Source organism: Chiloscyllium punctatum, chromosome 45 (assembly GCF_047496795.1).
Source record: "Chiloscyllium punctatum isolate Juve2018m chromosome 45, sChiPun1.3, whole genome shotgun sequence".
NCBI lineage: Eukaryota > Metazoa > Chordata > Chondrichthyes > Orectolobiformes > Hemiscylliidae > Chiloscyllium > Chiloscyllium punctatum.
The window spans coordinates 51,069,563-51,081,411 of record NC_092783.1 but is presented as its reverse complement, the minus strand read 5'-3'; the positions used below and the strand labels follow the sequence as shown (position 1 = coordinate 51,081,411).

Here is an 11,849-nt window from a genome sequence, read left to right as displayed (position 1 = left end):
AGTAGATATTCTGTGAAGGGAAGAATATACCATAACAAGCTGACTTTTGAGTACAGAGTTAGTGACAGACCAAACCTGAAGCACTGGGATTAAATAAAACTGAAGAGGTTATTTGAAGCTCAGTCCATTTAAGATCAGAAGTATGATTGCTCCAGGAAGAAGCTGACAGCATTCTGTAAGTTATGTAAGCCTACTAAGGTGTTAGGAAAATATTTCCTTTCTCTGGTTTGACTGCTGTATAAGGAGTGCTTTCGGATACTATACCAGGGATGCTGGTTTCGTTTAGAACTTTTAAGTTAGTGTTCTGGGATTAATAGATTTGCTTTTTGTTTGAAAATGTTTGAATCTGCAAATAGTGTGGTTTATTGTATTTTATCTTCATTTCTCTTGATTGACAAACTTTTCTTTTCTTGTTACAACAAACTCTGTAACATCGCGTGCTTATGTTTCAGTGTCGGAACACCTCATTAAAATGAAAAGAAACGATATATGATGTATCAAACCAGGTTTGAGTCTAGGATCTGGCTTGTCCTGTAATAACAAGAGCTGGGACCATAACAGGTTCAAAACCCTTCTGTGAAGCTCTGGTAAATGAAACAATTTGGAAAACTCTTGGGAAATAAACTGTTAATAATGCACTTTTAACAACAAAATACTATTTTGTCTTTGTAAAATAAAACACCCTAGTTTAAGGTCAGTCAGACGTTGTGTCCTCTTTTTAAGTGCCTCAGATAATAGAGATATTGAGGCTTTAGAAGGGGTACAGCATAGACCTTAGATGCTGAGATTATGACTCCCTTCATAGGTAACATACAACCAAGAGGCACAGATTCTGAACAAAAGATCTTCCATTTAAGATGGATATGAGGAGAAGTATTCTCTCTGAGAGGGTTGTTAATGTGTGGAATTCTCTATCCCAGACAGCAATGTCACTTGGATTAGTGAAATTGTTCAACAGGTTCTTGATCTACAAGGGAGTCAAATATTATCAAGAGCAGGCAGGGAAGTGGAAATGAGGCCGTAATAAAGTTAGCTACAATCTTATAGAAAGCAGAGCAGGCTTAACAAACTCAGAAATTCTATTCCTGTTTCTATGCCTTACATTCTGATTTATTTGCATCTCTGGCTCTGAAAAACTGATTCTACAAATGCAGAGATACATTCACATAGAAGAGCATTTAAAATGTGTAGAATTCTCATCAAATGTTTTGAAAGTCTCCACAATGATAATTATGATTCTTTCTTAACCTACATCTTCCAAATTTATTTTTGTATTTCACTCATTGATGTAAAAGTGAGTTGCACTGGCAAAGTTTTACTTCCTCCATTATTGTCCCTGTCTCTTCTTCAATCAGCGTATTCAATCAGTCTGGCTGTTACTTGTCCTGCCCTTCGATGCCTCTGATCCTCTTTCAGAAATCCTAAATTGATATTGGCATTGTGAAACAGGAAATCTACGTTCTCAAAAGGAAGTGGTTAACCTTTTATCGGGAGACAGTGACTGGTGATCTGAAAACATAGGGTGATTTCTGCACAGAAATCTGGGGAGCGTTGCTGGCCATCTTAGAATTTCTAAACCAGGGTTCACTAAAAGTTACCCTGAAGTGGAACTGTGAGTGCCAGCTTGAAAGATTGGGAATTTGCAATGAAATTATTCTGAGACATAAATGGAATCAGAACTAGTCCTCATCCGTCCAACTTTCCGTGCACAATCATGAACAAGACTGTCTCCCAGGATTGACAAAATGTCTACTGGCATGTGATAAACTACGAAATGAATCAATCATTACAGCAAACAACACAGATGTGAAATGCACTCTGACGCCTGTGCATTTGGACATAAAAGGAATAAGAGACAGAAAACTGGGCAATTGCATTTCATCATTTTATTATATTATATAGTTTTAGAAGCTATTGTAATGAGAAGATTCCAGAGAAGGTGGTGTTAAGATCACACTTACACCAACTCAGATTTCGCTGCAGACAATGTCCACCTTCAACAGAAACCTGCACGTCTCTGGAGAGTATCACAGCTCCAAGAGTTTATCACAGCGAGTGTCAGAGCCAAGAAAGAACCAAGAAAAAGAGCTACACAATCAAAGTGTGGGAATAGTGAGACTGTCTCTATGTTCCCATTTCGAATCCAGATCCAGTGTCCTTAGTCTGTTTCTTTAAAAACCCACCCTGACAAGGGATTTATTCACATTCATTTGTTGTAAGTTAATGTGGAGCACTGCTGAGCACAGTCCACAGGCTATTGCCAATGGTATAACTTTACTCATAGTCATTCAAGAAATGAAGACTTGCTCCATTACTCTGTGCAGCCATGTGACAACTGCAGTGCTGGGGTACTATGTGATCACTGCACGTCAACTCAGAAATACCGATCAGGGTGTGTTTTTAATGAGAAAGTAAACGAAGGAATTAAGCAGCCTTAGCCAAGCCCACACGGTTGTTCCCCACGTCGAAAATGGAATAATATTCCCCAATGAAAATATCTCCCAGAATCCAGAGGCTTCCACCACTAACACCAAATCCACTCATGCAGCTTCTTTGGTTGTTGTCAGTGCTCTGTAAGGAAAACAAGCACAGTTAACACTGGCTCATATCATCATCACCTTTAGTGAGCATTACATTAGTGAAGAGGATTAAATATATTCAATGCATTCCATTAAATCTTTTGAAATTTTAGGTATATTCTAGCACAGTATAGTTGTCCAAAAACATACCTGCAAAGCGTAGGCTTGTGGAGGAAGATGGAAGTCGACTCCATTGATTGTGAAGACCACATCGGGCATGTTAGACAGATTGTTACAGTTTATGGTGTACTGCAAGGAAACAGAGACAGTATTCAGTCACTGTGACTATGTAAGGATTTATAAAAAAAAATCATGGCGCAATAACATAACCCTAACATCATTACAGAACACAATATGTGTCGCAATTTGTATGCACAAATAAAAGTGAAAGATTAATGAAAGGAATGCCAGTTTTAAGGATGTAATTTACTTCCTTCTGGGATTAACTATTAATATTTCTGAATATTTGTTGAAGAGTTACAGGACTCAAAATGTTATCATTGCTTTCTCCCCACAGATGCTTCCAGACCTGCTGAGTTTCACCAGCAATTTCTCTTTTGTTTTGAATATTTGTGTTCATCTTAACATTAAAGTGAGAACTGGTTTTTGGATTAAATGTTTTTTTCCTTCTAATGCTGCACTCCATTTCAGAAGAAACTTCTGTCCTAGAATGTGCAGGTTCAAAAATGTAAAGTCTCTTTACCTGAATATTACTGCAAATACTGATGCATTTTGCATAATTTCTGAAGGTGTACGCTGACTATAGTGACAATTGTCACATCATTATTAGAATTAATTTAACGTGTACTTCCAATAATTGCATCTTTGTCCCTCCACCCAAGCTGCTAGAAACTGATAGGCTTTTGTTGAGCAAATTGTCAATGAGAATTTGCAACATTTTTGCAAATATATTCATCTGCACTTTGTAATAACTTAAATGTTAGAAGTGTATTAAAACACGCCATCTCTACCTGGCCATAGTAACTTGGAATTGCTCCAATGTATTGCTGAATGTTGTTGATGGGTGTGCTGGGACCAACAAGGAGAGAAGTGCCAGTGTCAACAATGGCTGGACAACCTCCACTGCAGGCCACAACCTGCCCATTGATTGTCACCCTGAGGGAGAGAAATGAATCAAGAGTTAACAAACATTCAAAAGCTCCCAAACTGATTGGGCTAAATGAACAATACAAAATTGAGTCAGTTCAAAGTATCGATCCTGGTTGTGGATGGGGGTAATCACTTACCGGTCAATGAGGATTTGCCAGTAGGCCTCAAAAGTGACAGGAACCCAGTGAATTTGACCTGTGTAGTGACTTGAGTCAATTCCACCAAACACAATTTCACTTCCAGATGCACCGTCCTGTCTGTAAAACATAGAAGAATCAGAAGCAAGCTGAGAAGCAAAGAAAAACATCATTGCCATCAACATATTTTTGGTTTAGAGAACTTAATACTTAGTGGTTAGACTTCCTGTATTGTATCAACATCATTTTCATAATTCACTCGTCAAAAGTCATTGAGAATAAGCTTGCCATAAATACTCTGGGCAACACCACCAATTCCATCAGATACTAACTGCTCAAGTCGAAAAACTATGTCTCTTCAATTAAATAAACAGGTTATAATCTGTGCTCTGTTCGATTTTATTGCTTTCAATTCAGAATTGGGTTGGTGACGCCAGAGAAAAGATTCAATGTTGAAATGAAATCACTTTGAAAGAATGCATTTGAATTGATGCATTCATTTCACATCATCAAGATAGCTGCAAATGCCCCAGAATCAATTCATTTGTTGGAGTAGTGTTAGGTGAAGGGGTAAATGTAGGGGAATGGGTTTCTGTGGGTTACGCTTTGGCGGGTCGGTGTGGTCCTCGTGGGCCGAAGGGGCGGTTTCCACACTGTAAGTAATCTAATCTAAAAAAAAGTGCCTTTAATATTGCAGACAAACCGAGCAAGACTTGTAATCAGCAGCTGTAGGAACTCAGTAGAAATATAGCATGTACTTTATTTTCTGAACCAAAAAATATTTCAATCTCAGCCTTAAGTTTTCTCAACAATGGAGCATTCTCAACTGTCATGTGCAGATGCAAGATGCTCAGATGCTCTGATTTGATACGATCCACAACATTTCAGCCAAAATGACTGGCCATTAACCCTGGGATCGTGCCACTGTGTTCCAGATTGCACAGCTCAGAGGGAATACTTATGAACGGTTTCTACCCGGCAATATGACTTGTGAATCTTTCGAGAAATTCAACCTTGGAGAAATATAGAAGTGATACGCCATTTTCCAGGCATGCAGTGTAAGTTTTAATTCGACTGCACTTAAAGCATCTATTCCAATGTTTGCAACTGCCAACCAAAGTTACAGTCTTTCTTTCTCAGTCTCTCTCTCTCTAAGCGACTACACCTGTATTTAATTAATCATAGGGAGTGGTGACAGGCGACTGATCAATGAACATCAAAGAGATCACCTCTCCGTCTTCTGAATTCCATGGAATATTCTATGGATATAGAATGGATTTACGGAGCCACTCATCAAAGGATAACCCTCTCATCTCAGGGAATAATCGAGTGAACCTTTGATCAACTGCACATTGGGAACCAAAAAGCACATCGGTCTTCCCTGTGTGAGGTATTGTACCACACTATAGAATTGACTCTCGCATGTCACTCAAATTCACCATTGAGTTTGATTTCATGACATCCTAACACAGGAAAAAGGATATTCATAGTTCAGGCAAGATAGGTATTTTGAGTGAAACATTCACAGGGCTGAACGGACTACACCCGCTCCAAGGCCAATGAAAATATCCACTTCATGCTTCATTCAGGGACATACAGTAAGAATCATGTGAGAAGTGCTTACCTGGTCAGGTAGACAGAAAAGAGAGGCTCATCCACCAGATGCTGAGACATTAAGTTCTCAAACACAGTTGTAGCTCCTGATGCTGCAAGAGATGGGTAGCCCATGCCCAGAATTCCGTCAAACTTCACGTAGGAAAAGAAGCCACCGGGTTCACTAGTACTGAGACCAAATTCCTGATTGTGGATATTGATGTTTGAAATCTAGGAAGATAAGGTCAAGTGAGAAAACCTGAGGAATTCAGCAAAACATTGTCTTGTGAATTAAACTTTCCCCATAAATTGCTTCAACAGTTCGTGTCAAGTAGGCTTCTCAACACCCACACAGTAATAATGAACACCAATGAGATAAATTGACAATAAAACCTTTTAAAGCAATACTGGCTTGTGGATATATTTTGGAAAAACAATGAGGGAGAAAATGTATGTCACTGCTTGAATAGTAGCTTGTGGTTATTTCCATTCAGTTCACTGGGAACCAAGAAAACTCCAGTACACTCGGTCTGTATTATTTATACAACTGTGTTTGATCTCGCAATTTTTCGATTCAGAGTGTTACTGCTTTGCTATGGCAGATACACAAACTATGTGATATTCCATATCCAACACAATCGACATAAGGATGTGAATTGGCACGATTGGCTGGGAATGTAGGAAACACCGTTGTTAAATTTCTAAAGTGAGGGATTCAGACAAGATTTATTTCAAAGCATTATCTTGCAAGTTGACACACACTCTGCAAATTTCTCATTGCGTATCCACACAATGTCTTGGCTTCTAATTGAAACAACACATTAGTTGGACTGAAAGAATTTAATGTCTGCACTTTCTAGATGTAACATTAGACACTAATTATCAGTGTTGTGTCATTTGATTTATTTGATAAGTTCACAATTGACTTACTCTGACAGTGTCATATCCCAATATTCCATTCATGGCGCCTGTTCCGTACTGGATAGATACATGCTGGTTGTTTGAATGGTATGTTGAAGATGCACTGGGATTGAATCTGTGATGCTTTGCTGTAACAGAACATACATGTCATGATATTAATAAGAAATGTTTGAGCATTTAAGAGAACACAGGAAGAGAGATTTGTGCGAATAAAATAATCTATTTGAAAAATGTTTCAGTTTTGACTAAGAATCCTTTCCAAATTCCTGAACCTTTATACATGTTTACCTGTTGCCTTTCCTTTGAGGAGAGATCCTGAAAGGGATTTTGTGTTCATGTGTGATAAGGTTCTCTGAGCCGGGAATATGCTTGCATGTATACATTCGCCCACATATATACATTCTGGTAGATTGGGGGATGCCCTTCAGTTAGCATCCTAATTGATGTAGCTTAAAAATACAATAATCAAATACACTTAGACACTAGAATTCTTCCAGGGTGGAACTATGTTTGGTCAAAAGCTGGGGATATTCTCTTGGGCATTGAGGGAAATTGAGGATGTTGTGAAACTTGAAAGGATTCAGAAAAGATTTGCAAGGATGTTGCCAGGGTTGGAGAATTTGAGCTATAGGGAGAGGTGGAATAGGCTGGGGCTGTTTTCCCTGGAGCGTGAGAGGCTGGGGGCTGTCCTTATAGAGGTTTATAAAATCATGAGGGGCATGGATAGGATAAACAGACAAGGTCTTTTGCTTGGGGTGGAGAAGTCCAGAACGACAGAGCATAGGTTTAAGGTGAGAGGGGAAAGATATAGAAGGGACCTAAGGGACAACTTTTTCACACAGAGAATGGTGCGTGTATGGAATGAGCTGCCAGAGGAAGTGGTGGAGGCTGGTACAATTACAGCACTTAAGAGGCATCTGGATAGGTATATGAATCGTAAAGGTTTGGAGGTGGTTGGGTCAAGTGCTGGCAAATGGGACTAGACTGGGTTCGTATATCTGGGTGACATGGACGAGTTGGATCAAAGAGTCTGTTTCCGTGCTGTACATCTCTGTGACTCTATGAGTAGCTGAAGAAGATGAGAATTTCTTGTGACATTTTAGACAAGTAGTTTGAGCAAAGCTTTTGCCATCAGCTAATCAGATAAGGGGCAGGATTGAGGGATTTGAGCAAGAGATGCAAAAGGATATCAGGAGGTGCCTTTCTTTCCGCAAGTGGTACTGACCTGGCAGTTGCTGCCTACGAGGGTGACGGTCATCAAACTGATCAATTACTTCAGAAAGAAATTTGATGGGATTTCAAGGGAATCAACCAGTGGAGCTGTGGTGCTGAAGCAAGGAATGGCACTGACACCACAGAGACCAACATGAATTTGAAAGACTGAAAGTTTTTCTGAGATTCCAGGACATAGTGTCAAGAAGAATTCACCTTCATATGACACTTTTACTTTGTTTCGTTTATTTATAACATTGAAGAGACTTTCTACATTCTTTCAGCCTTTCAATCTGAACTTTCATTTCAAACACAGCACTATCTTTTCCTGCAATGTTCCTGCCCATCCATCTCTTTGTCTTCTATCCTTGCCTCATTTCTGAACATTGGACTATACACATCTTTTGGATTGTTCCTGCGAATAGGCAAAGTTCCAGCATTGCCTTCTGCAGGATGGCTGAGCAGGAAGGTCTTCAGCTCTTACCACTTACTATCAGGCGTATCATATTTCCAGGTTGGCAGTCAACCTGTTTCTCTGTGTGATAGATGCACGTTCCATAGCCAGCAATTTCTCATGTGGAATCAATCTTGGAGTTTCCGTCCCACATGAAGTGAAGATATATGAAAGCAGCGAGACCTCTTACCTTGGAGTACAAACTGGTAATTATTTTAAATTAATGTTAGGTTTTTAGAGCAGGTTCACTCAAACGTTTGTCCATTTCCTGAGGAAGCCGTTGCTAAAACCATCAAGAAATTAGCATACTAATAAATTTCTTTCCAAGCCTTTTGATGGTTTACAAAGCTCATAGCTAAGATACAAATATTCAAGAAGTATCATTCTCTTTCAATCTTGTTCTACAGCTGAATTCAACAAGAAGAGTGGTCATGCAGGGAAACATGTTTAAATCGACAGTAACATTTACTCACTGCATGACTGTGCAGAGCAGTAAACTGAAGGGACCCAGAGGTTGGATGAGCCTGTGTCAAAGATGACGGTGAAACTCTGTGGTGGATTCCCAATGCTGATTGCTCCATAGTATGACAACTGTCAACGAGAACGAGAAGAGCACAACTTATCAACTGGGAATATAGTGAGCAACGTGTGTTATTCATCTTGTTATAATCTATACCCTTTACCAAAGATAAATCCCCCCTATAACCACTTTATGAAATAAATGACACAGAAGCAGTCAAGTTAGTTTGGAAGAATAAGCGATCTTTCTGTTCTGTTATTTTGCTGAGTAATATATCCCATTGCTAAGATGATGTTACATTTCAATTTTCACCCTTTTGATCTCAAATCATATCTCAAATCTAACTGTTGTTAAAAATAATGCCAAACTGTTATACTAGACCAGCCAGCAGCCCTACCGCAGTTAATTAAGTGCATACTGTAATATCGACCATTGGTGAGAACAGGCGTCATCAGTAACTTCGTACACTGCAACAGAACCTTTGACTTTAGATTGGATTTGGTATTCTGCATCAAGCTCCATACAATCAGAGAATAGTTACAAGCAAAGCAGAAGGCCATTCATTGCAGCATGTCTTGCTGACTCACTGCAACAGCAACTCATGCAGTCCTCCTCCACTATCTTCCCCCACAATCCTGTAAGCATTTTTATTCTGTTCATTCTCCAGTTTCATTTTGAAAGCTACAATTGAAGTAGCCCCATCCACCTTGTTAAGCAGTGCATGGGAGATCCTAGTCAGTAGCTGTGCTCAATTGTTTTTCCTCAAACTCCATTTCATACTTTCCTAATTAGCATTCCTCCAATGGGGAACTTCCATTCTGTCCACACTATCCTGATCCTTCATGATTCAGAATCTTCCAACAAATTTCTTTTTGACTCAATCCTCGTCACACAGAACAGTCCCAGCTTGCACCCGTGTGAACTATCCCTGTGACTGGGATTCCTCGTCACCTCCGAAACCATTCTTGTAAATCTTTTCTGGACCTTCTCTAATGTGTCATTCCTTAAGTATTGTGTTTGGAATGGACATAATGCTCTAGTTCAGGCTGAATCAGTGTTTTATACAATAACTTCCTTGCACCTATGTTCTGTGCAATTATTTATAAAGCCCATGTACCTTATTAATTAATTAGTTCTGCCTCCTTCAAACAATTTGTACATGTGTACAATACGATCTCTTAACTCCTGTACTCTCTTTATTTCATATTGTCTCTCTGCCCTTTCTACTGCAACGTATAACTTCACACAACTATGTTAAATTTCATCTGATCAGTGTTTGCCTAATCCAGCAAACTATCTCTGTCCTCTTCATTTTGACTACTACGTTTCTCACAGTTCCCATTACGTCTGAATTTTGTTTCACCTGCAAAGTTAGACACTGTGCCCTGCACATCCAAGTACAGATCATTGAAATAGACCAAGATCTTTAAATATTGATCCCAGGGGAAACCAATCTTATACCTTCTCACGGACTGAAAAAGATAACTTCTCATCACAACACTTCACTACTTGTCACTCAGTCAACTTTATATCCATAGTGCTAATTTCATTCAACAGGCTTTAACTTTATTGGAAAGCTTGGTATATGGCACTTGGTCAAATGATTTTTAGTTCGTCCACACATTCTGACAACCTGTTATTTTTAAAAAATTCAATCAATTTACTTCGCTGTCCTGAACTAATCCATATTTCTCCAAGAGATTTTCAGCATCTGTCAACAGCCCACATTTGATATTTACACCCCATCCTTAGGCTTTTGTGCTGTTTATTATAGCAGGTTAAAGAACAACATCAATTCTTCCAAAAGCACAGTTTATCTACTCAGTTGTTACCCTGATTAACAACAAGCCTCATGGAAGATGAAAATATATGCAGAAGCTTCAACAAATATAGTTTATGATGTATTTTTTTTGTTGACAGGTGACTTACATCCAGGTAGTTAATCATTGGTTCCGTTGTATCCAGAGATTGGCTGCAGTAGGGCACTTGATATTTTGAGCAGGGATCATATGGATGTTTCATCAGGAATTCTTCCAGCAGCCCTTTCTCCTGGAGAACATCACGGGCAGATTTGCCCTTAATCAAAGGTATTCTGCCAAGAAAAGAACAAAAGTTATAAATTTTGTCATGTCTTATTCTTCCTCGCTGTCAGGTTATCCGTTCTCTTTCGTCGTGTGTCAATTTCCAACCTGATCACACATTCCGAGAGCTGGATACAAGCGAGGGCGACTAGTAGCCACTTCATATTGCCAGTTGGGTTGGTTCAGAGACTCGTCAGAATCTGAAGTGTTGTGTCTGAGCAGCAACATTTATACTGACTGTAATCAAACCTTTCCATTGTCACGAGGCCTCCAATACGATCATTCAATATGAGAAGTAAATATTAATGTAGTCATGATTGTTTTCTCTCAAATGTAATCTCTCATTAATGAAGGGCACTCATTGACTTCAGTCATAGTCAATTGCGAAAGTTTGGATTTAAAGCAAAGCTTATTTAGTGTTCTGCAATTAATGCCTTATCACTGATAATGTAAAAATAAATAAATTTCAAATCAGTTTCAGTCCAATGGTGTTCGAGCTAAGAAAATTCCAATCTCACAACTTCCATATATTTTGCATCTGACGGAGCACATGGGCATGACCTATGGGTACTGTAAAGTCCTTCAAGGGCAATGGCATCGTCAGTAAATAGCGACAGTGCAAGTTGAGGCCATCTGCTATCACGATATTGTGCATGTGAAGTGCGTGGATTGTCTAACGGAACGGGGTGCAAATCCTGATCTCAAGCAATCTTGACCTCTGCAGATTGAATATAGTCATCGCTATGAACCAGATGGAATCTTAAAAGTTGAAAATCTGTGGGCCACAAATCACAAAGATAATATAAGATTTCCTCAGGTACAGAAGGTGTGGGACTGATTTCCTCCCACCTTGAACTTTAAGTGTACCATGTCTTCCTGGGTGGTTTGTCACTGTAAGGAGGAGGTCTTGGTTCGCATTCTCCTAACATGACCCTGAGTGGTTCTGCATTCATTGGAATAAAGTCCTTCATCAAACATCCATGCAGAGGCATCCCATGGTCTTTCTTGTTGGAGTGATCCATGTCCCATTGTATGGAGAACGATGTTAAACAGTCATTTGTGAGTGATGAGCATGGTGACTGCTCACATTGCAAATGACCAGTTTTCTTTCAGATAATCTCCTCACCGGTACATTGCAAACGACAGCAGGGACTGTTGTTGGCGTGGCTGCAATGTAACAAGGGCACAAACAAATGGAAGGAGAGCACAGATGTTCCAGAAAGTCTGGGAGCAGCAGCAACT

General features: G+C 39.4%; 1 protein-coding gene across 1 annotated transcript; it reads right to left on the bottom strand.

The window, feature by feature from the left end:
• Window positions 1–1,871: 1,871 nt before the first annotated feature.
• Window positions 1,872–10,794, bottom strand: LOC140467413 (pepsin A-like). The gene is made up of 9 exons (XM_072563755.1): window positions 10,716–10,794; window positions 10,456–10,618; window positions 8,480–8,597; window positions 6,350–6,468; window positions 5,451–5,650; window positions 3,827–3,946; window positions 3,551–3,695; window positions 2,730–2,828; window positions 1,872–2,571 (listed from the first exon to the last, which is right to left on the bottom strand). The coding sequence occupies exons 1-9, from the start codon at window positions 10,769–10,771 to the stop codon at window positions 2,425–2,427; spliced, it is 1,167 nt and encodes a 388-aa protein (XP_072419856.1). The 5' UTR covers window positions 10,772–10,794; the 3' UTR covers window positions 1,872–2,424.
• Window positions 10,795–11,849: the final 1,055 nt, after the last annotated feature.